This window comes from Saccopteryx bilineata, chromosome 4 (genome assembly GCF_036850765.1).
Source record: "Saccopteryx bilineata isolate mSacBil1 chromosome 4, mSacBil1_pri_phased_curated, whole genome shotgun sequence".
In the NCBI taxonomy this organism is placed as follows: domain Eukaryota; kingdom Metazoa; phylum Chordata; class Mammalia; order Chiroptera; family Emballonuridae; genus Saccopteryx; species Saccopteryx bilineata.
The window spans coordinates 205783228-205809186 of record NC_089493.1 but is presented as its reverse complement, the minus strand read 5'-3'; the positions used below and the strand labels follow the sequence as shown (position 1 = coordinate 205809186).

General features: G+C 41.9%; 1 protein-coding gene across 6 annotated transcripts in view; it reads right to left on the bottom strand.

Moving 5' to 3' along the window:
- Positions 1 to 23267, bottom strand: part of ZFYVE16 (zinc finger FYVE-type containing 16) — a 58779-nt gene extending 35512 nt beyond the window's left edge. For 2 of the 6 annotated variants that reach the window (XM_066273663.1, XM_066273668.1), the window contains exons 1-3: positions 22715 to 22867; positions 3484 to 3592; positions 636 to 2896 (exon numbers count right to left, since the gene is read on the bottom strand). In XM_066273663.1, the coding sequence (XP_066129760.1) occupies positions 636 to 2896; positions 3484 to 3553 (2331 nt within the window). In that variant the 5' untranslated portion in view covers positions 3554 to 3592; positions 22715 to 22867. The other 4 variants (XM_066273665.1, XM_066273667.1, XM_066273666.1 and 1 more) reach the window with 4 other exon arrangements.
- Positions 23268 to 25959: the final 2692 nt, after the last annotated feature.

The following is a 25959-nucleotide window of genomic DNA, read 5'->3' as shown; positions in this document are numbered from 1 at the left end:
ATATATTCACAAAAATCAATAATTAGTGTTCCTCATCTCCCAGTACCTAATACCCACAATGATGTGGCATTCAACTCTCAAATAATCTATAAAATGGCAATGCCTTTCTAATTTCCCTGTAAGTGGAAAAAAAGTGATTTTACACTGAGTACTTTAATCATCTATTAAAAAACTTTTTGGTTATATAAAACTTCATATAAAATGTCTCAAAAGAGTAAGACTTAGGACCTGGCCGGTTGGCTTAGTGGTAGAGCATCAGCCTGGCGTGCGGAAGTCCTAGGTTCGATTCCCGGCCAAGGCACACAAGAGAGGCACCCATCTGCTTCTCCACCCCTCTCCCTCTCCTTCCTCTCTGTCTCTCTTCCCCTCCCGCAGCCAAGGCTCCATTGGAGCAAAAGATGGCCTGGGCGCTGGGGATGGCTCCTTGGCCTCTGCCCCAGGCGCTAGAGTGGCTCTGGTCGCGACAGAGCGACACCCCGGAAGGGCAGAGCATCGCCCCCTGGTGGGCATGCTGGGTGGATCCCGGTCGGGCACATGCGGGAGTCTGTCTGACTGCCTCCCCATTTCCAGCTTCAGAAAAATAGAAAAAAAAAAAAAAAAAAAAAGAGTAAGACTTAAAGATTTGTGTAACTTACTTTCCCACATGCTCGGCAGTGGTGCCGCCGTTTTGTAAAAGTAAATTTGACTTGGCAGTTCATACAGTTTGGAGCTTCTGAATCAGGAACCCAAGTAGGTTGTTTCTGGCCCAAAATCACTCCTTCTTTGCAAGTGTTTACAGGTAGAGATTCTTCACTTGCAGTTACAAAACTGGGTCCACCTTCAAAATTACTTTCTATATCAATGTAATTAGAGTTGAAGCTAACCTGAGGATTGGCTGTAGCATCTGTAGTACAAGTGATTGGAGCAATGATATTTGTTATACTGGGTTCACTTTCAGGCATATTTGGAACATCTGTCTTACTTGGTTCTTTTGAATTCTGTGTTCTTGATGGAACACTAAACAACTGCTTAGGTCTGGCCCCTCCAACATGAACAGATTTACTGTTAAAATCAGAGACTGATGATTCATTTTTAATCTCAGACTTACAGCTAGATATCCCTTGTTCAACTGGAATTGTACTTTTTTCCCCTAAAGAAAGGCCACCATTTTCTGTTGAGTTTTGTTTATCAACTATTTCACAAATCATATTACTACTACCAGGACTTTCCCCAGTACCTCCTGCTTCAGCATTGAAATATATATTACTGATGTTTCCATCATCCAGGCCTTTCATATCTACCTGATTCATTTGAGATTTTGAGTCATTTACATTTTCTTCAAATGACTTTATGTTACTGGTCTGAAGATATTGTTCAGTCAGAAAGGCATCAAGTTCAGCATCACTAACTAGTGTGCCAGTTTTCATGCCTTCATCAATATTAAAGTAATCTAAATCTTGTTCATCAATAGCATTGTTTAAAAAAGTGAGACCTTCACAATGATCGGGACACTCTGGGGCATTAGCACCAGAAAGCTCCAGTTGAGATCCTCCCACTGCAGGAGAACTGGTATTATCAGAGTAATCCAAAGAGTCAACTCTGATTACATCTTGATGAGGATCTACCTTTTTAGCTCCCATCTTTTCCATTAATGGTTGATAAGGTACGTTTTTACATTTTTCCTGTTTCAAAAGATCAGTCTCCCTCAATGGTTTCCCACCTAGAATAACACTTTTCTGTATTTCTTCATGCACAATCACTGCTTCTTGTATATTATCTTTATGTTCATTCTGATGTAAACAATCACCATGTATTTTACTTTCAATTAATGATCCACACAAAGACCCAGGTACTGGAAGAGAGGACAGAGAGGAGTACATAGCTTCACTTGACACATGTAAAGTTGAAGAGGAATCTTGCATTATATCATTATTATCTTTAAAATCTAAACTTGAGTCTTCCTTTGCAGACTGTTTTATAAATATAGAAGTCCTATCTTCTTGAAAGAAGTCAGGTAATTTGAATTTTTCATTTCTTGAATTTGAATCATGTAAGCATAAACCTTCATTTTTTGGAAGACTGCAAGGCAAAGCATTTGGGCTGCTTCTTTCTTTTAAACATTCTGTGGCAGCTATGACTGCCACATGTACCTCCTCTTTTACCACACAGTCACTGGCTTTTAATAATTCACATGACTCGTCCTTGTGTTGTATGTTGTCTTTGGCATCAGACATTTTGGAGCTTTGTTGAGTCAAGGTAGATGGCATGTTCAAATCAACAACTGGTTCTAATTTATTAGAGATCTTTATATCTTTTAAATTTTCTTTTCCACTATAATTACACGAATCTGAAAGTTTTGTATCTACATTTATATTCAATTCTTTAGTTCCATCGATTTCTCTATTTTGTAACTCAGAGTTGACAACATTTTGTTCCTCTCTGACAGTATTATTACTATGATCCGTTGATGAAACGCAAAGAGTTTCTGACACCGATGATAAATCCAATCCAATCAAAGAATCTGCACTAGACTTAAAATCATCTGGCAATAATTTTTTAATATATTCCTCATTATTAGTTCCAAGAACTAAGTTACCCATGTCACTTATCAGATCACAAACAGGTTTACTACATCGTCCCATATGTAAAGGCTGGATTTCATCTGAAGTGCCACCATCCACAGAAGAAAGGAGATCAAGTCCTGTTACATTTTTTTCATTTTGTATAAAAGTTAGTCGTTTGTGTGTTTTTTCATTCAGTGAAATCTGATTTGTTTCACAGCATGTTTCTGATGAGGCACAACACTGTTGATCCTTCAGTAGCGGTGAAGTTAACTGTAAAGAAGCCAACTCTGAAGAAACTGCACAGTAGTTAGAATCATATGCATTTTGTGCATCTTGGAGATAATCTTGTTCATCTAATTAAAATAAAGACATAATGTTATTCAGAAGACCCAAATCCAAATTATTACAAAGATATTATGATTTCTAAGACTTCCTAACTAAACTTTTTTTAAGAGATAGATTGATTACTTTCTTGTAAAATGGTAATAACCTCTAAAATTATTTTATTTGGATTTAAAGTACTTGAGTTTACTTCTGACTGTAGATGTCGTAACATGATAGAAATTCACTCACAATAACTCAGTTAAACTATAAAAGCCAAGCTAAGCGATAGCTGAAAAATCTAACTTTTTTGTTCCACCCTAGTTTCTGAGTCTTCATTCTTAGATGACGATTTTAGATTGTATGTTGGTTTTAAAGGCCTTTCTTCTAGTTAAACTTGTATCTGGAGAGAAATCTCTAGTTACCTTCCTTCTATTTCTGGCTTTATTGCTTCCATTCAATATAAGAATGTTAGAATGAAACAGGTGAATCTTTTATAGAAAATAACCATATGACCAAAATAGGAAGCAAATTTTGTTATGAGTATTCTATATTTGAGATAGCTAAATTAAAGACATTTTAAAATTTCATTAGTAACAAAAATGAAAAACCAACAAACCTGGATTCTGTTCAAAATCATCAAGGAGTTTGTCCAAGTCGCTGACTGCTGCTTTAAAATAACTGTCCATCCTACTTATAGACTTATTCAGGTTATAATTCTTATATACCTAGAAAAAAATAGTTGATTTAATTCAATAACATGTAAGTATTATCCCATGACCATAGTCAGGACATAGACACAAAATTTAAGAGTATTGCTTTGAGGCATTGATAATTTAGTTGGGGAATGTGCCCCTATATATACAAAAAAAAAAGAGAGACATAAAATCCAACTCTGGGCCTGACCTGTGGTGGTGCAGTGGATAAAGCTGGAAAAGCTGAGGTCGCTGGTTCGAAACCCTGGGCTTGCCTGGACAAGGCACATATGGGAATTGATGCTTCTAGCTCCTCCCCCCTTCTATCTCTCTGTCTCTCCTCTCTCTCTCTCTCTCCCCCTCTCCTCTCTAAAATGAATAAATAAATAAATAAATAATTTTTAAAAAATGTTTAAAAAAACCCCAACTCTGGGCCCTGGCTGGTGGCTCAGTGGATAGAGCATTGGCCCGGCATATGGACATTTTTGGGTTTGATCCCTGGTCAGGGCACACAGGAGAAGCAACCATCTTCTTTTCTCCCCCTCCCCCTGCTCCTTCTCTCCCTCTTCCTCTCCCACAGACAACAGATTGACTGGTTTGAGTGTGGTGCCAGGTGCTAAGGATAGCTCAGGTTGCTTCAAACAATCAGCCTCAGGGACTAAAAACAGCTCTGTATTTGAGCATTATCCCCAGATGGGGTGCCGGGTGGATACCAGTCTGGGTGCATGCAGAAGTCGTCATGTCTCCGCTCCTCTCATCTTAAAAAAAAAAAAAAAAGAAAGAAAAAAGAAAAACCAATTCTGGGGAGGTGTAGGAAGGAGTAGGGAGGATAAATGGTGATGGACAAAGATTTGACTTGAGGGGGAGTGAACATACAATACAGTGCACAGAGATGTGTCATAGAATTGAGCACTGAAACCAGTATACTTATGTTAACCAGTGTCACCCCAATAAATTCAATTAAAAAAAAGCTTTAACAACATAATATGCAAACATAAACTATTATAAATTGTAAAACATATAAATAACTCATGGATCAAAGAAAAAATCATAATTGAAAGCTAAAAATAGTTATAAGTACCATATATCAAATAATATAAATATACTACACATCCAGATAAAAATGCTACATATAAAAACTTATTAGACTCAGCAAAAGTGGTACTTCAACAGATGCCTAAGGCTGTAGATGTTTATACTAGAAAAGAAAAAAAACTGAAAACTTTTTATAAGAGTAGAAATTAAAGAAATAGAAAACAAGCATATAAGAGAGAGGTATAAGAAAACTACGTTAGTTTTATGAATAAAGGAGGTGAACCTCTGATCTACGGCAGGAAGTCCACCAAATAAGCCTGAGACACCCTGAAGACTACAAGACTAAATAGACTAGGCAATGGCTATCGAGGGATAAAATTTAGATAAAAGACTAAGTATAATGGTGGGACCAGTCCAACATTATCTGAATCCAGTGATCAATTTCACCATCAATAAATATGGACAAACCAAACGTGTTTCATGTGGTAGTTACAGCATCACATAAAAAGTATTTCTGCCGGCCTGACCTGTGGTGGCGCAGTGGATAAAGCGTCGACCTGGAAATGCTGAGGTCGCCGGTTCAAATCCCTGGGCTTGGCTGGTCAAGGCACATATGGGAGTTGATGCTTCCAGCTCCTCCCCCCTGTCTCTCTCTCTCTCCCTCTCTCTCCTCTCTAAAATAAATAAATAAATAAATAAATAAAATAAAAAATAAAAAAGTATTTCTGCCTTAAAAAAAAAAAATTGAACCTGGCCCTGGCCGGTTGGCTCAGCGGTGGAGTGTCGGCCTGGCATGCGGGGGACCCGGGTTCGATTCCCGGCCAGGGCACATAGGAGAAGCGCCAATTTGCTTCTCCACCCCGCCTCCTTCCTCTCTCTCTCTCTCTTCCCCTCCCGCAGCCGAGGCTCCATTGGAGCAAAGATGGCCCGGGCACTGGGGATGGCTCCTTGGCCTCTGCCCCAGGTGCTAGTGGCTCTGGTCTGGGCAGAGTTACGCCCTGGAGGGGCAGAGCATCGCCCCCCGGTGGGAAGAGCTTCACCCCTGGTGGGCGTGCCGCGTGGATCCCGGTCGGGCGCATGCGGGAGTCTGTCTGACTGTCTCTCCCCGTTTCCAGCTTCAGAAAAATACAAAAAAAAAAAAAAAATTGAACCTGAATATAATCAAATTTTTACAACTAAATACATACATGTTTACAGGAAACTCAAGCACAGAGGGCTAAGTTAAATGACATCCAAGGAAAGTAGTCAGCTAAATCCAGAAGGTAGAACACTTGACAGCAATGTTCCTCAAATTGTCTACGGTGAATGACCTTCTTTTTAAACTTACAATCTGTTACAAACTGTTAGTTTTGTAAAATATGATAAAACAATACAAATTTTGCAATATACATACAAACAAAAATATACATTATTAAATATATTTGAATAGTTGCCTACAGTGATGAATAGGAGAAAGAAATTAGGGATAAAAGACACTAAACAAATGAGAGTGCTTTACAAAGGCCACTTATGATAGTTGCTATAAATTGAGGATACTTAGGTCTAGAAAACTTAAGGGATACTTTAAAGATGAGTTAAAAAGATTAGACATAGCTTAATAGAGAACTAACTATACTGGAAGACCTACCTGCAGAAATTTCCTATAATGCAACTCAGAGATGAGGAAGAGGAAAATATGAAAAACAAGTAAAGAGACATAGATGACAGAATGAGAATGGAGTCCCATAACGAGACTCGAGTGTATGGAAGAAGTATATTTGAAAACATAACGCAATGAATTTTGCCAGAGTCGATGAAAAACACAACTCAACAAATACAGAATATCTCGTTATACCAAGCAAAGTAAATAGAGAATCCACAGTAGATAATACTATAGTGAAACTTTTGAATTCCAAAGATACAGCAGGAGAGAAAAGATCTCCTTCTAAGGATCAATAATGCTGGCAACAGATACAGTTCAGAACAGTTTTCAATAACAAAGGTATGTCATTATAATTCAATAAAGCATATTACTTCCTTTATTTCCATTTTAAATTGTAATTACACCATACATAGACAAGAGTGCATAAAACACAAAATATCAAAACAAAAAGAACTTGGAGAGAGAGACATGCAGGAAGCAGAAGAAAACTTCAAAGAAACTAATTAATATTCCAAAAAAAAAAGCAACTAAGAAACAGGAAGGGGAAACCATAAACAAGGAGCATATAGAGAAAAACGTGATCATGAAAACTGATAGCAGAAACCGTAAAATTAAAGTGAAGTTTTCGGATGCAGTGAAAGGAGTGCTTAGAGAGACAGTTATAGCATTAAATGCATATATTTAAAAAAGAAAGATCTAAAAACCAGTAATTTAAGCTTCCATCTTGGGAAACTAAAAAAAAAAAAAAAAAAAAAAAAAAGAGCAACTGAGGCCCAAAACGAGTAGACAATAATATTAGAGGAGAAAGCAACAAAATTAAAAACAGGGAAACAATATAGAAAATCACTGAAACCAAAAACTTTCTTTAAAAGAGCAATAAAATTGATAAATGAGGCTAATCAGAAATGAAAGAGGGGTCAAAAATACTGATGCCATAGGCACTTACAGGAAAATTAAGGAGTATCATAAATTCTGTCCACAAACTTGAAAATTTAGATGAAACAGACCAACTCCTTGACACATACTACCAAAGTTCATACAAGGAGAAACATATAGCCCAAATCAGCCTTATACCTATTAACAAAAATTGAGCCAATAATTAATAACCTTCTATAAAATAAATCACCAGGTCCAGATGGCTTCTCTGATAAATTTGATCAAACACTTAAGGAAGAAATGATGTCAATTCTCTACAATCTCTTCCAGAAAAAAGTAGAGGAAACACTTCCTAACTCATTTCATGAGACCAGCATTACTCTAATACCAAAACCAAATGAAGACATTACAAAAAGGAAAACTAACATAATACTGCTTGTGAACAGACATAAAAAATATTCAATAAAATGTTAGCAATTGAATCCAGCAATGTATAAAAAGAATGCTGTACAGTGGCCAAGTGGTACTGATCCAAGTATATACAAAGCTGGTTCAACATCTGAAAATTAACAATGCAATCCATACCAACAGACTAAAGAAGAATTATCAGTCTTGTTAATTTATGCAAAACAACAACATTTGACAAAACCCTACACCTACTCATGATAAAAATTCTCAGCAAACTATGAGTAGAGGGGGAACTTCTTCTATTTGACGATGAATATCTACTGAGTACCTACCCCTAACATTATACTTAATAATGAGATACTGGATCCCTTCCTCTCTAAGCATGGGATCAAAGAAAGGATGTCTTCTCTCACAGCTGCTATTCAACACTGTACTAAAAACTTACTAGTGCAACGAGACAAAAGGAAGTAAGTATATACACTTTTTGGAAAGGAAGCAATAAAACTGCCTCTATTTGCATTGATATGATTTTCAATGTAGAAAATGTTGAGCCCCTCAAAATGCAAAAATGAGTATAGCTAAGATGCAGGATACATGGTTAACATACAAAAGCTAAATGCATTCCTATATATGAGCAAGGAATAACTGAAATTTGGAATTTTAAAAAATACATTTTACAGCCCTGGTCGGTTGGCCCAGTGGTAGAGTTGGCTGGTTTATGGATGTTCTGGGTTCAATTCCTGGTCAGGGCACAAAGGAGAAGTGACCATCTGCTTCTCCATGCCTCCCCCTTCTCTCCCCCTCTTCCTCTCCCACAGCCATGGCTCGATTGGCTCGAGAGAGTTGGCCTTCAGAGCTAAGAATTGCTCCATGGCCTCCGCCTCAGGTGCTAAAACATGGCTCTGGTTACAATGGAGCAGAAGCCCCAGATGGGCAGAGCATCACCTCCTTGTGGACTTGCCAGGTAGATCCTGGTCAGAGCACATGCCGGAGTCTGTCTCTCTGTCTCCCCTCCTCTCACTAAAAAAAAATAAAAAATAAAAATTATAATTTATGCCTGACCAGGAGGTGGCGCAGTGAATAGAGCGTTGGACTGGGATGCGGAGGACCCAGGTTTGAAACCTCGAGGTTGCTAGCTTGAGCACAGGCTCATTGGGCTTGAGTGCAGGCTCACCAGCTTGAGTGTGGGGTCTCTGGCTTGAGCTTGGGATCATAGACATGAACCTATGGTCGCTGGCTTGAGCCCAAAGGTCGCTGGCTTGAGGCCAAGGATGCTGGCTTGAGCAAGGGGTCACTTGCTCTGCTGTAAATCCCCCCCCCCCCCCGTCAAGGCACATATGAGAAAGCAATCAATGAACAATGAAGGAGACTAAGGAGCCACATGAAGAACTGATGCTTCTCATCTCTTTCCCTTCCTGTCTGTCCCTATCTGTCCCTCTCTCTGTCTCTGTCACACACTCACATACATACAAAATACAATTTACAATAGCACCTCCAACATAAATGAGCACTTGCAGGCAAGATGGTGGCATAGGTAAATGCAGTACTCATCACCTCCCACAACCACATGAAAATTACAATTAAACTCAGAACAACCATCATTCAGAACCACCTACCTCAAATCTGGCTGAATGGAGGTCCTACAACTAGGGAATTAAAGAGAAAGCCACATCGAGACTTGAGGGGAGGAGATGCAGAAGGGCTGGTTCCCACACCCAAGTGTAGCGGATAAAAATTGGAAGAAATATATATCTTGGCTGGCTGTGGAGGTCTCCCCTAAGAAGCAAGGGGTCCCAGCCTAACACCAGGCTCCCTATCCCAGGGTTCCAGTGCCAGCCAGGAAGAGAAGTCCCCACAAATTCTGGCTGTAAAACCAGTGGGGACTGAGGAGGAATGAGAACTGAGAGAGTCTCAAGTAGTTCCTTTGGAAGTGCCTGTGCATGGACTTACTGAGACTTACTTGAACTCTCTCTCTCTTGAACTCCAACACTGGGGCAGCAGTTCAAAAGGCACCAGAGACAAAGGGGAGGAACTGAGTTTTCTAGTATCAGGATGAGAGCTGGGGGGACAGATTTCTCTCAGACAGAAGTGCTAGCAGAGGCCACTGTTCCTTTGATGAGCCCTCCCCTCACAGAGCTGCAGAAGGGTGCCATAGCTGAAGCTCCATCAGCCTGGCTTGCACTGTTTGCCCTGCCCTGGTGATTCCCTGAGGCCCAAGCTGTTTCCATAGGAATGGCCTATCTTAGCTCATGCTTCAGATTTTCCTAAAATCTCTCAAATATGCAGCATCTGGCCTCAGCATGCCCTGTACCTCTCACTAAATAGCCCCTGGCCTGGCATGGCAGTAGCCAGCCTTGGTTCACAGCTTGGCCTTGCCTGGGCACCTCCAAGCCCAGCACAAGTTGCAGCCATCTACAGGTCACTTTGTAGCTCATGCTGGGTGGCCCCAGGCAGAACACAAGTGGTGGGTTGACCACCTCAAAGTGCTACTCCCCAACTACCTCCATAAGTGACCTACTCAAGGGGCAGAGTTGGTGGGCACCAGAGCCCTGCTGAAGCAAGTCCTGCTCTGTGGGGTGAGCCTCTGCACAGTTGATCCTCCACAGTGGTTGGAGGTTGGTGGTTAGTAGTCAGAGTCAGTCCTTGCAGCTGACTGGCCTATGGGTAAATCCCTTTCATTGATATGCCAACAGCAATCAAGACAACTCTAACAGAAGGGTGTACACAGCCTACATGGGGGAAGGGCGTACTTCAAGTGCCTAACTTGGGTGACTGGGGAGGCTATGCCACTGGACCCTACAGTATATCTACTATGTTAGGCCACTCTACCAAGCCTGGGAGATGCAGCAGCTATATCTAATTTTCCTAAAAATAGGAACAAACTCGGGGAGGCTGACAAAATTTGAAGACAAAGAAACATGTCCCAAATTAGAGAAGAGAACAAAACTCTAGATAAAGACCTAAACAAAATGGAGACAACCTACTAGATGCAGAGTTCAAAACACTGGTTATCAGGATGCTCAGTGAACTTAGTGAGAACTTCAACAGCATAAAATAGGACCAGTCTGAAACGAAGAATAATTTACAGGAAATCGACAGTAGAATAGATGAAGCTGAGAATGAAATCAGTAATCTGGAATATAAAGAAGCAAAAAACACCCAATCAGAACAGCAGAAAGAAAAAGAGTCCAAAAAATATTAAGGTAGTCTAAGGAGCCTCTAGGAAAACTTCAGGTATACCAACATTTGCATCATGGGGGTGCCAGAGGGAGGAGACAGAACAAGAAACTGAAAACCTATTTGAAAAAATGAGAGAAAACTTCTCTAACTTGGTAAAAGAAATGGACATACAAGTCCAGGAAGCTCAGAGAGTTTCAAACAAGATGAACCATAAGAGGCCCATACCAAAACACAACATAATTAAAATACAAAAGGTTAAAGACAAAGAAAGAATCTTAAAAGCAGCAAGAGAAAAGAGGTTAGTTACCTACAAGGGAGCTCCCATAAGACTGCTTATTTCTCAACAGAAACTTTACAGGCCAGAAAGTAGTGGCAATAAATATTCAAAAATGATGAAAAGCAAGGACGTACAACCAAGATTACTCTACCTAGGAAATGATCATTTAGAACTGAAGGACAGACAGCTTCCAGACAAAAAGAACTAATAAAGGAGTTCATCAATACCAAACCAGTGTTACATGAAATGTTAAAGGGTCTTTCTATGAAGGAAAAAAAAAATCAAATATATGAACAATAAAATGGCAATACATATCTATCAACAATTGAATCTAAAAAATAAACAAGCAAAACAGAAACATACTCCTAGATAGAGAACATTTTGATAATTGTCAGATAGGAGAGTTGGTGGGTGGGTGGAAAAGGTGAAGGGATTAAATACAAATTGGTTGTTACAGAATAGTCACGGGGATGTACAGTACAGCAGAGGAAATATGGTCAATAATATTCTAATAACTATGTATGGTGTCAGATTGGTGCAAGATTTATTGTGATATCACTTAGGAAGTTAGTCACTGGGGTTATACACCTGAAAATAATATAATAATGTATATCAACATTAATTGAAAAATAAATATGGTTTTAAAATGAAAAAAATGAAACAGGTATATATTTAACATAATATATACAGGACCAATATGTGGAAGACTACAAAATGCTGATTAAAGAAATCAATCAAAGAAGATCTAAATAAATGAAGATATACTCCATGATCATGGATAGGAAGACTCAATATTAAGATGGTAGTCCTTCCCAACTTAATCTCTCGATTCAATGCAATCTCAATCAAAATCCCAGCAATTCTGTAAGAATCAGGAAACTGCTTCAAAAGTATATATAGAAAAGGCAAAAGACCTAAAATAGCCAACACAATACTTTAAAAGAAGAACAAAGTGGTTGGACTCACACTCTGCAATTTTAAGACTTAAAACATAGCTACTGTAGGCCCTGGCCAGCTAGCTTAGCTCTTGAGCGTCAGCCCGGTGTGTGGAGATCCCAGGTTCGATTCCTGGCCAGGGCACACAGGAAAAGTGACCATCTGCTTCCCCCCCTTCACTTTCTTCTTTCTCTCTGTTTCTCTCTTCCCCTCTTGCAGCCAAGGCTCTATTGAAGCAAAGTTGGTCAGGGCGCTGAGGATGGCTCCATGGCCTCTACCTCAGGTGCTAGAATAGCTCCAGTTGCAACAGAGCAACAAACACTCCAGATGACCAGAGCATCACCCCCTAGTGGGCATGCCAGGTGGATCCTGGTCAGGTGCATGCAGGAATCTGTCTCTCTGCCTCTCCGCTTCTCACTTCAGAAAAATACAAAAACAAAAAAACATAGCTACTACAATCAAGGCAATGTGGTATTGGCAAAAAACAAACAAACAAACACATAAAACATGTATCAATAAAACACTACAGGGAGCCCAGAAACAGACCCAAACAAGTATATGTAGTCAACTTATCTTTGACAAAGGAGCAAAAGCAATTCAAAGGAAAAAGAACAGTCTTTTCAACAAGGGGTGCCGAGAAAACTGGGCATCCCTATGCAACAATATGAACCTAAATATAGATCTTATACTTTACACTAAAAATGTATTTAAAATGGATAATATACCTAAATGTAAAATGCAGTATTAGAAAACTTCTTGAAGAAAACAAGAGAAAAAGCTACGTAACTTTGGGTTTGGTGGTAAGTTTTTAAATATAATACCAATGCCATGATCCATGAAATACTGGTAAATTTTATTTTGGTAATAATATTGGTACATATTATTGGTAGGTAATAAATACTGGTAAATTTTATTTAATCTGCCCTGAAAAGACACTGTTTAAGAGAACGAGAAGGCAAGCCACAGTACGGGAGATAATACTTGCAAAACACTTATCTGATGAAGGACTTTTATCTAAAACCTACAAATAACTCTTAAAATACAAATTAGAAAATAAAAAATCTAATCAGGAAATAAGTAAAATACCTCACCAAAGATATACAGATCACAAATTAACATACGAAGAAAACATTCAACATCTTTTGTCTTCAGGGAACTGCAAACTGAAACAATGAGATATGGTTTCACATCTATTACAATGGCTAAAACCCAAAAATCTGACAATACCAAATGCTTCAAGGATGCTGAACAACAGGAACTCTCATTTATTGCTGGTGGAAAGGCAAATGTTACAGCCATTTTAGAAGACAGTTTGCAGTTACTTATAAAACTAAACAGTCTTACTACATGATCCAGAAATCATACTACTAAGTATTTACTCAACTGATTTAAAGACTTATGTTCTACAAAAACTTGAATGTTTACAGAGCTCTGTTCATAATTGCTAACATTTGGCAGTATCCAAGATGCCCTTTAGTAAGCGAATAAATAAATGGTAGTACAACCATTATTATTCAATAAATTATTCAGTGATATAAATAAATGAGCTATCAACGTCACAAAAAGAAATAGATAAATCTTAAGTGCTTATTGCTAAATGAAAGAAGCCAGACTAATAAAATCTACAGTGGGTTTTTAGGGTGGTAAAACTATTTTGTATGATACTGTAATAGTGAATACAAGTCATTAACCCTTTGTCAATACCCAATAAAACTTTATAGTACAGCGCTAGAGTGGCTCTGGTCGCGGCAGAGCGTCGCCCCTGGTGGGCTTGCCGGGTGGATCCCAGTCGGGTGCATGCGGGAGTCTGACTGTCTCTCCCCATTTCCAGCTTCAGAAAAATACAAAATAAAAATTAAAAAAAATAAAAAAAACTTGAGTCCAATAACTTTATGTAATACTTTTTTTTTTTTTTCAAATTTCAGACCCCAAAATTAAGGTACGTCTTATACATGGGGAAATATGGTAGATGGATAGATAGATCTTGCACTGTCAACTGAGAGGGCCTAGAAACAAGATAGTTCAGTGGCAACAAGCACATTTAGTGCCCAGATTTTGTTTTCTACAACAAAAGGAATCAACGCTCCTCTGAGAAATGGCCGATTCTATGATTGAGGCAGGAAATCTGCAAAATGAGCATGGAGCATTTTATAATGCCAGAAAGCAGTAAAGCACAAATACATGTGTGTGCACATATATACACAGAATGTAGGAAGCCATCTGAGCTGTGGTGGTGCAGTGGATAAAGTGCTGACCTGGAATGTTGAGGTCGCCAGTTCAAAATTCTGGGCTTGCCCAGTCAAGGCACATACTACAAGCAATCAATAAACTAAAGTGAAGCAACTATGAGTTGATACTTCTCCCTCCCTCTCTCCTCTCTCTGTAAAAATCAATAAATAAAGCCTGGCCTGGTGGTGGCGCATGGGATGGAGTTTCAGCCTGGGACGCAGAGGACCCTGGTTCAAAACCCCGAGGTTGCCGGCTTGAGTGCGGGCTCATCTGGCTTGAGCGGAGGTTCACCTGGCTTGAGGCTCAAGGTTGCTGGCTTAAGCAAGTGGTCACTGGTTTGGCTGGAGCCTCTGGGTTAAGGCACACATGAGAAAGTAATCAATGAACAACTAAGGTGCCACAACTATGAGTTAATGCTTCTCATCTCTCTCCCTTCCTGTCTCTTGCTTGCAAATAAATAAATAAATAAATAAAATCTAAAAAAAGAAAAAAAAATAATGTAGAAAGTATGTCAAGGGGATACAGGAGCCCACTGAAAGAGCTCCCAAAGGCCAGAGCTGGAACATTCGAACAATAAAATAAAGTAATACTGGATTACGATCTAAAGCATTAAAAAAAAAATTGAGATAAATGACTAAATAAATAAACGGGGTAAAAGACAAATCTCCCATGCATTGTTTCCAAATAATTTATGTTGATACTTTGTTCTTAAGGAAGTGGAACATAACTCACCACTCGAGTGTGTGCTACACACAGTGACTTGCTAAAGAGTCCAGTATGGAAAATAATTTCACAGTAGAGAAAACTGACAAACACTACCTCAAGCCCAGAGATCAAAGTTAGGATCAACAGTGGTAAGTCATGTCAATATCATGCACCCTTGGTATGCTGTGACGAGAATGGCACTTTATCTCTGCTGTCTTCCTCCCAAAACATATTAGCACAATCTAATCATGAGAAAAATATCAGACAAATCCTAGTTGACATTCTACAAAGAAAATGATTAGTAACCCTCAAAACTGTCAAGATGATCAAAAACAAATTATGTCTGAGAAACTATCACAACCATGAGGAGCCTAAGGAGACAGTGTCAAGTGGCATCCTGGAACAGAAATAGTCTATTAGGAAGTCTGACCAGTGGTGGCACAGTGGGTTAAGTGTTGATCTGGAACACTGAGGATGTTGGTTCAAAACCCTGAGGTCGCCAGCTTGAGCATGGGCATGAGCTTAAACACAGGCTTGTCAACTCAAGCATAGGGTCACTGGCTTGAGGGAGATTGCCCACATGATTCCAAAGGTTGCCAGTTTGAGCCCAGAGTTTGCTGGCTTGAGCAAGGCAATATTGGCTCAGCTTGAGCAAGGCAATATTGGCTCAGCTTGAGCCCAAGGTCTGATCCCCAGTCAAGTAATGTACAAGAAGCAATCAATGCACACTAAACTGAAAGCAACTACAGCTGGTGCTTCTTACTCTCCCCCACACCTCTCTCCTTTCATGTCTCTCTCTCACAAAAAAAGAAGTCTATTAGAAAGAAAATGAGGAAATGTGAATAACATATAGACTTTAGATAATAATAATGTTTAATAGTGGTTCGTTAATAATGATAAATGTACTATATTAATGGAACATGTAATAATAGAGAAATGTGGTATGGGGCATATGGGAACTCTGTACCATCTGTGCAATAATCCTGTAAATCTAAAACTGTTCTAAATTTAAAAATTATTTTAGAAAAGTAATCACTGGAAAATAAAGTTGAGAAAATTATTCTAGGAAGTAAAACAAAAAGGGATAGAGAATTGCATAAAAGATTAGAAAATTAGAGAATCAATCTAATAAGGTCTAATATTCAAATTACAAGGAGTCCAGAAAGAAAGTGTACGGTTGGGGGGAAGGAAGAAGGTGTCAAATAAAAAGCCCTATACAGTATTGAAAGATAAGGTTCCTAGGTGGAAAGGGCCCATTTAGGCCCAAACACAATGAATTAAAAAAACCACTTACCAAGCCATATCATTACGAAATTTTAGAATACCTAAATAGTTTAAGGGAAGATCACACCATTTCATACAGTAATCTGCATCCCTCACCGTTCCTTTCTCCAACACTCCTGTCCACCCCATCCCATCCTGCTCTCCTTTTTCTCTTTTCTAAAGCACTTATTTACTTAACAACCTTCTGACATTTTGTATATTTATTATATTTGTTGTTTACCATCTAGAACAATTCCCTCTGTAAATTTAAGCTCCATGAGGTAGGGATCATGTTATTTTTGGCAACTCTATATGACTAGTACCTCCCACATAAAATGCTTAATAGATACTTAGTGAATAAATATAAAAGCCCCAGAGAGAAATAACAGGTCACATACAAAGGAATGACTATCATTTTGAAGGCAGACTTCTTGACAGCAACACTAGAAGCTAGAAAACAATGGAACCATGTTTCCAAAATTCTAAAAGTAAATTATTAACAACCTAGAATTCTATACTCAGCTAAGCTAGCAATCAAGTGTAAGTGTAGAATAAAGAAACGTGTAACCTGACCAGGCAGTGGCGCAGTGGACAGAGGATCACATTGGGACATAGAGAACCTACGTTCGAATCCCTGGGCAGCTGACAGTCTGCCCAACCCCCTACCTCACTTGCCTGATTAAGCTGCAAAAGGCTAAGCCTTTCCCCACACCTCCATCTTAGCTGATATTCATCCTACCCCCATGTCCCCCAGAAAGACTAGAGGCAAGTTTCTTCTGTCCTGTTTTCTGAAGTTAAGATGTTATGTATGGTGGGGGTTTTCTGCACTTGGTAAAAATTCTTGAGTTGCTTTGGAAATGTGATCAGAGATCTCACTGATTTGCTAATGGCCCACTTTGCTCTATAAATAAAGCAAGATGTGTTTTTGAGCAAGCACTCTTCTTGCCAGCAGCAATTGTAGAGCCCTCCCGAACACATTCTTTAATTCTTTAAACATATTCTCTTAATTCCGTGCCATTCCCACTCGGGACCTGGAATCACTAGTCATGCTAGTTCACAACAGTTATATATATCCCCCCTCATCCTTGGGGGAATTAAGAAAATAGCTACTAAAATCATTTTCTGTATTTTGTGCTTCTGAGAGAAATGCTGATGGAGAAAGGTACTTCTGCACAATGGGATGCAGGGGAGAGAAGGACTGGAGCAGAGGACTATTATTTTTCATTATAAGTCTTGTAGTATTAACTCTTTAAATTATGTACAGGTATCCTTTGTTAAACATAAACATTATATTAAACATCAATATAATAGTAAAAATTAGTAAAGGAACTCAGAATATAGGATGTATAAAGAATAAAGCACAGCCTGACCTGTGGTGGTGCACTGGATAAAGCATCAACCTGGAATGCTGAGGTTACTGGGTGGAAACCCTGGGCTTACTGGGTCAAAGCACATATGAGAAGCAACTATTATGAGTTGATGCTTCCTACTCTCCCCTCCCCCTTCTTTCTCTCTCTAAAATCAGTAAATAAAATATTTTTTCCCCTGAGACAGAAAGACAGACAGACAGACAGGAAGGGAGAGAGATGAGATGTACAAACCTGTAGCAGCACTTTAGTTGTTCACCAATTGCACCTCAGCCTGACCAGGTGGTGGCGCAGTGGATAGAGCATCAGACTGGGACATGGAGAACCCAGGTTCGAAACCCCAGGGTCACCAGCTTGAGCACGGGCTCATCTGGTTTAAGTGAGGCTCACCAGCTTGAGCCCAAGGTCACTGGCTTGAGCTAGGTTGTCACCTGGTCTGCTGTAGCCCGCCCCCTGCCCACCTCCCCCAACCCCCGGTCAAGGCACATATGAGAGAGCAATCATGAGAAATCAATCAATAAGCAACTAAGGAACCGCAACGAAGAACTGATGTTTCTCATCTCTCTCCCTTCCTGTTTGTCCCTATCTGTCCTTCTCTCTGACTCTGTCTCTGCCACACACACAAAAAAAGATTTAAAATTGGCAGTAACATAGAAAATTAATTAGAAAATCAACAAAACAGACTCCTAAAATGGTTAAAGTGACAGATGTTGAGGGCTTGAAATGGGCTTGCAGATGGAAAGGAGACAGACATAAAAGTGGCTAAAGAGTAGAAACTATTGGAAAGTGAAAGCAAGGGAAAATGCTAGAGCTCCTGCCAAGTTTCCACTGTGAGTGAGTGTGCAGACGCTACCGCTGCCCCTGATAGGGATACAAAGAGGTGTAGGTCTGAGTGGAAGCAGGAATTCACTTTTGGACTGTTGTTTGATGTTCCTTGAGAACCATCCTGGGGGAGAGGTCCAACAGGCAGTTCAATATAAGAATCTGGACTGCAGGAGAGAAATCTGAGATAAAGATTTAGGAATTGGGAGCAAGAGACCACCTAAGAAAAATATATACAAGGGGATAAGAGACTAATATCAGATAACTGAAGATCACAATTAGTATTCCTAAAGCCATCTGGATAAAATTCTGTCCAAAGTTTTATGTACTTCTACAGAAAAACATCCAATATATAATGTTAAATGACAAAAAAGCAGATTGCAAAACTTCAAGCTTACTACAAACCCATTTTTAAAATATACTGTAAAAAAAAGTAATAGCAAAGGCACAGGAAAAAAATACAGAGAGGTACAACTGCCAAACTATTAATATTGGCATCTATCTGAGACTATGTAAGCCTTTTACATCTACATTATATGTCTCTATCGTATTTTACTTACAAAAATGTACTACAATATTTTTGTAAACAGGAAAAAAGGAAGATAAATTTGTCTTTTTCAAAAATATTGTAGCATATATCCTTACAATATAAAAAAATAATAAAAATCTGTGAAACACTTGGACACTGTACTAGTATAAATGGGCAATTAACATGAACAAACAACTAGTAAGTTTCAGAAAAAAATGTTCAATACAGTCTGTATTATCAAAATAATGTGAATTAAAACATACCATTTGTTGCCTATTAAATCAGAACATAATTTTTTAATAATAAAAGTATTCAATGTAGCTACAGGTATGTGAAAAGAGCATCTCAGACACTAAGAAGTAAACTGGTACACTCTTTCAGGGGAACAATGTAACAATATGTATGTTCCAACAGCCTCAAAAAGATTCCTAACATTTGATCTAAATTCTCTTTTTGAAATTTAAGAAAACAGTCCAAACAAAAATATTTCACCAAATCATTTACTGAAACACAGCCTAAAATTATGTAGACATCAAAAGTAATGTTTATTGCTATTAAAACTTTTTTAAAAGTACATACTCGCTTGACCAGGTAGGGTCACAGTGGATGGAGCGTCAGCCTGCAATGCCAAGGACCCAGGTTGGAAACCCCAAGGTCGCCAGCTTAAGCATGGGATCATAAGACATGACCCCATGGTTGCTGGCTTAAGCTCAAAGGTTGCTGGCTCAAAGCCCAAGGTTGCTGGCTTGAGTCCAAGGTCGCTGGCTTGAGCAAGGGGTCACTCACTCTGTTGGAGCCTCCCAGTCAAGGCACATATGAGAAAGCAATCAATGAACAACTAAGGTGCCACAACAAAGAACTGATACCTCTCATCTCTCTCTCTATCTGTCTCTCTCCTTTTCTCTTAAAAAAAAAAAAAGTACATAATCTATTACCTAGCAATTCTACCATACGGAAATACTAGCACTGGTGCACAAGAACACATCACAAAGAACTTTCATTGTTGCGATATTTGTAATAGTGTAAAACTGCAAAGAACCTAAAAACTCATCAATACAAGACTGATTAAGTCAGCTTTCTCATACTGGGGTCTGAGGACCCTGGGAAGTCTCCAAGAGCTTTTTAGGGGTTCAGTGAGGTACTCCCTTCCCAAATATCTACCTGTCAAGGCTAGATTGTCCTAACATGCTTCAACCTCAACAAGATAGCACACCAGATTGAACAGAGAAGCAAATATCTAAGAATCTAGCTTTCTATTAAGCCAAACATTAAAGTGATATGCAAAAATGTAAAACAATGTCACCTCTCTCACTAAATTAAAAATATATATATACCATAATTTTCCCTGGCCTGTTGCTCAGTAGAGCACTGTTGAAACCCCAAGGCTGTAGCAGTTCGATCCTCAGTCAGGGCACCTATGGGAAGGGACCAATGAATGTTCCTCTCTCTCTATCCCTTTCTCCCTTCCTCTCTGTTTCTCTAAAATCAATCAATCAAATATATATAATTATTTTTTAATAATACTTAATATATAATGGCTTTATTATTATTATTATTATTGAGAAGTGGGGAGGCAGAGACAGTCTCCCACAGGTACCTCGACTGATACCCACCCGGGAAGCCCTCTGGAGGTGATGCTCTGCCTGTCTGGGCTGCTGCTCCACTGCTGGCAACTGAACTATTTCAGTGCCTGAGAGGCCATGGAGCCATTCTTAGCGGCTGGGGCCAACTTTGCTGGAATCATTCAAGCCACAGCTTCAGGTGGGAAAGAGAGAGAAAGAGAGGTGGAAGGGAGGAGAAGCAGTGGTGGCTTCTCCTGTGTGCCCTGACTGGGAATGAAACCCAGGACTTCCACTTGCTCTACCACTGAGCCCAATCAGCCAGGGCCGCTTTATTGTTCTTTTAATGAACAAAAAAATTTTAATGTCTGAGTTTTCATTTCTAAACTGGTAAATACACTACATTGAAAAACAAAACTCTCTCAGTCTTCAATAATTTTTAAGTGTGTAAAGCAATCGATCCTTAGACTCATTTGGTTTAATAAACTGATAACATTATATTATGTAATATTATGATTGAGAATAATTAAATACGAATTAAGCTTTATTTGTAATGTAACTATTTCAAAAGATATCTGCTTGTGGAATCAAAAAAACCATAACATTATGTTTATAAAGTTTTTTTAACACATAGGAAAATGCTTAAAATATAATTTTAAGCAAGAAAAGCAGGCAATCCAACTGTATGTAAAAATCTCATTTTTTAAATTGAATTTGTTAGGGTGACACTGGTTAATATAATTTTATATAAGTTTCAGGGGTATAATTCAATAATACATCATCTGTATATTGTGTTCACCACTCCAAATCAAGTCTTCTTCAATCACCTTCTCTTAAAAATCTCATCTTAATTAAGAAAATGCCATGAAAAAAAGGCTTCAGAATAAAAAGTAAAAATATTAACTGTGGTTGATTACCTTTAAATAATGGAATTATAGTTGATTCTTTTTTCCTTAATCATTTTTATATTTAGACTTTTTTGACATCGTGCTGTTTAACATTCAAGGGAAAAAAATAAAGGAAAAAATTGGCGAAAATTTCTAAAAATTACATAATACTTCTACTGGATCAAACCATTAAACTTCTGCCAATTCAAAAGCCGACAAGCTCACAATAATAAGTTAACCTAATTCGACCGACAAATTGCCTATTTTGTTAAATAAGAACATTACGTTATCAAATTTATGGGGTGTTTTTTTTTATAAAAGTCTAACAAAAACGCCCTTAACCTGGAATACAATAATTTGTGATCATGGTAATGCAAATGTGTTACGTTGAAAAGTTAGGTCATCTTTTAGAATTTTTCAAAGGTACCAAAGAAAAGGTAGTGGGGAGGAACTGCATCCTTCCGACTAAGATGATGAGAAAATTGATCGGTGAGGGGATGGGCTTTAGAAGGGCACCCGCGGCGATGACAGCTTCGCAGGCAGGGGTCGAGTCCCTCCAGAGCAAAGGCCACTACCTCGCGGGAACGGCGGTCCCCACAGCAGGCGCAGCCCCTCCCCCGGCGGGCAGACCCCCCGGGGCGCCCCGTCTCCTCCCCGCCCCCCGCGGCCCCGGGGGCGCCCTCGGCAGTGCCACCACCCCGCGGGAACGGCGGTCCCCACAGCAGGCGCAGCCCTCCCCCCGTGGGCAGACCCCCTGGGGCGCCCCATCTCCTCCCCGCCCCACCGCGGCCCCGGGGGCGCCCTCGGCAGTGCCACCACCCCGCGGGAACGGCGGTCCCCACAGCAGGCGCAGCCCCTCCCCCCGTGGGCAGACCCCCCGGGGCGCCCCATCTCCTCCCCGCCCCACCGCGGCCCCGGGGGCGCCCTCGGCAGTGCCACCACCCCGCGGGAACGGCGGTCCCCACAGCAGGCGCAGCCCCTCCCCCCCCTGGGCAGACCCCCCGGGGCGCCCCGTCTTCCCCCGCCCCCCGCGGGGCGCCCTCGGCAGTGCCACCACCCCGCGGGAACGGCGGTCCCCACAGCAGGCGCAGCCCCTACCCCCCTGGGCAGACCCCCCGGGGCGCCCCATCTCCTCCCCGCCCCACCGCGGCCCCGGGGGGCGCCCTCGGCAGTGTCAAGCCGCCAGGCGACCCAAGTAGAGAGCACCCAGCCAGAAGCCGCCGAGATGACCCTCCAGGCTGATCGGCCTTCTAGGCTTTACCGCGGGGACCGAGGGCTGAGGTTCGTGACGCTCCGAACCGCTCAGGGGATCGGAGAACAAGCCCGGCGCCCACGCTCGGCCCCGGAGGAAAGAGAGGGCCATACCCACACCCCAGGGCAGGGCGTCCGTCAGGGCAGCGGGGCTGAGAAGCCAAGATGTCTGTCTGGAGGGGCGCTTACCCCCCGCCACCTCCGCGGAGCTGTCCCGAGGCCCGACGCGACGCTGCGCGGAGGAGCGCAGAGCAGCCCCGGAGCCCAGTCCCGGAGTGCGCGAGGCCGGCGCCACGCTCGCTTCCCCGACCTGGGAGCGAGCGAACGGCGCACGCGCGAAGGAGGCTCTCCAGGCTCACACCCTCCTCCGTCCGCGGCCGCGGCCTCTCCGGTCGCGAGGCGCCTGCGCGCTGCGACGCCAAGTCTGAGCCTCAAGCGCTGCGCTTCTCACCGGAAGTGCCGGAGAAGGTTCTGGGGTGACGGGGTCGCTGGAAATCGGCCTTAGGTCTGGACTCGGTTTCCACTAGATAATTTGGAACCGGATCGGGAGGCGCCCCGGTCAGTGTCGGCTTCCTTTGCCCTTCGCTGACCTAGACGCCACTTCTTCCGCCCCAGCCTCAGGCGTCCTCGGCCGGCGCAGCCTGCGGGACGGCGAACTGGCCTGCTGTCCGCGCTCTTCTCCCCAAAACGTGACTTCTTTCCTTAGGCTTGTTGTACACACCTGCTCCTCCGCCCGCCGCGAAAATGCTCCCAATCCGCCTGGTGCGTGGGCCTCCAGCTGAATGGTTCCTTCGCCCAGGTCCCCCCTCTCGCTGCAGTAGTTCTGCTTTTCTAACCGTGGCCACCAGAACAGCCTCCACCCCTTTTGGATGGAGAAAAGACAAAAAAATGTCATGCATGTGATGCATATTTGAGCTCGTTGAGCTTTACTATTTTTACCACAAGTGTCCTGTAAAATTAAATAAGGGAGGAAAGACATCTTTGTGTGGGATCAAGCTATCATTACAGGCTGTGGGTGAAAGAACCCAACAGTTTTACCAGCTCAAATGTCATATTGGTCCTTCAAAATTTTCACTAGTCACAATAGCTCAGGAGTATTTCAGTCAGATGTGATTGATTATGGAGTGTAAAGCCAGTATCCACGGCCACCATCACAGCCGCCTGGCCCATGCAGGCAGTTAGATTCGGACATTAGATTCGGACAGACGGTAATGAAACAACGGAGCCAAAAACTAGTGGGCCATTAGCTTTAATCCTAGCTTGCACTGGGCGGGTGAGAAAATACACAAAGTGAGAAAACACTTCCCTTTTGTAAGGCCAGGAGCCGCCATCGTGGCCATTCACATGCAGGTTCCCATTGGATTCGGGCAGACGATAAAGAAATGGCGGAGTCAGAGGATGGGGGGCCATCCTATTTATTGGTGTCTCACCAAGACAGGCAAACCACAAAAGAAGACAAGGGAAAAGCAGAAAACCAGCTCTTCCCATGAAGGGCAAGGGATCAGGGGAGCCCCTGCAATTGTGATAGCAGGAACTGTGTGTCCAAGCTCCTGGTCTGTCCCACTTTATAGTGTAGAAAACCAAAATCCCTTAATCCAATATACAAACAAGGAAGTCTCCGATACAAAGTCACTCATCCAAGGCATAATTGGATTTCTCATGATAGTGCACCACCCAGATCATACAATCAGTCAAGGGTGTGGGGAAAAGCTTAGTCCCAAAACCAAACCTCAGGCTACAACAACCTGGCCTGCTTATAGCCTGTCCCCCACACCCATTGTAAGTCACAAGCGAGCAAACATATATATCATGTTTACAAACTTATTTGACCAACACCTTTCCATTCAGGGCTCCCAAAGCCACTGACTCATCCGCGTTTCCTAGAATCAAAGGTTTCTACCACAGCAGCCTTATTCACCTCTGTTCCCCATCTCCTTCTCTCTGCACAAACTCTGCACAAACTGGCTTCTCCTTCAGCACTCCACCGTCTTGACTGCTTCTCCTCTCCTCCATGTGGCCTTTCTCTGCTCTCCTCTCTAAGGCTAATCTCAGGAACCGAGAGAGAGCAAGCTCCCGGTCTGCCCCACTTTATAGTGTAGAAATCCAAACCTTTAATCCAATATACAAACAAGGAAGTCTCTGATACAAAGTCACTTAGGGTGGGAAAGGCTTAGTCTTAAAACTAACTCTTAGGGTATAACAACCCTGCCTGCTTACAACCTGTCCCCCACACCCAATGCAAACTATAAGCGAGCAAACCTATGTATCATATTTATAAACTTACTTTTTTTTTTTTTTTTTTGTATTTTTCTGAAGCTGGAAACGGGGAGAGACAGTCAGACAGACTCTCGCATGCGCCCGACTGGGATCCACCCAGCACACCCACCAGGGGCAATACTCTGCCCCTCCGGGGCGTCGCTCTGCCACGACCAGAGCCACTCCAGCGCCTCGGGCAGAGGCCAAGGAGCCATCCCCAGCGCCCGGGCCATCTTTGCTCCAATGGAGCCTTGGCTGCGGGAGGGGAAGAGAGAGACAGAGAGGAAGGAGGGGGTGGGGGTGGAGAAGCAAATGGGCGCTTCTCCTATGTGCCCTGGCCAGGAATCAAACCCCGGGACTTCCGCACGCCAGGCCGACGCTCTACCACTGAGCCAACCGGCCAGGGCTATAAACTTACTTGACCAAAATTCCACCCCTTTTGCTCGCTTCACAATCTAAAGCACAGGTATTCCTGCACAAGAAAAGTAGGCACATTACACAAATTACAACATGACAAATCATACAATTTCAATGATTACAAAGATACACTTTACCAGTCTCTGAGCACTTTGCCAAAAGTGCAAAATGTCCTCGGACTTTCTTCTAGCCACGGGCAAAGCTTCCCGGGGCAGGGGGAGCCTCCAGCAAAGCCGCCCTCCACCCCCATCAGGGTATCTCACATTGTCCAAAATCCGTAAGTCCATCCAACAAAGGAGCCAGTGCTCACTCAGGTCGTAGTCCAGGAATCAGTCCACGCACATGGGGCCTCAGCCACCCCCCTCATCCCTGCCATCCTGGCAGGTCTTACACTGTCCCAAAGAGGAGCACGTGGCAATGGCAGTCAGCATTTCCATCTCTGCTCCGGAGAGCATGATGGCATTCACCCCTGTGTCCCAAAATTGCAGACGTACCAGGTGCGTAGTAGGTACTCGTTTCAGCTGGGCTCTCATCTTCTGGAGACTACGGATCGCAACTCCAGCCCGCTTCTCCTCATCCTCCAAAGAGAAACTGAAAACATCAGCTCCCACTGCCGGGCTTGAACCCCGGGCTGCTGCCGCCTTCAGCTCCACGGGCCTTGCAGCCCCAGCCCCAGCCTCAGCCCAGGCCTCCATCACTGCTGGTGCTCCACACATCCAAGGCAAGCTGCAACTCTTTTTTTTTTCTTTCTTTCTGAAGCT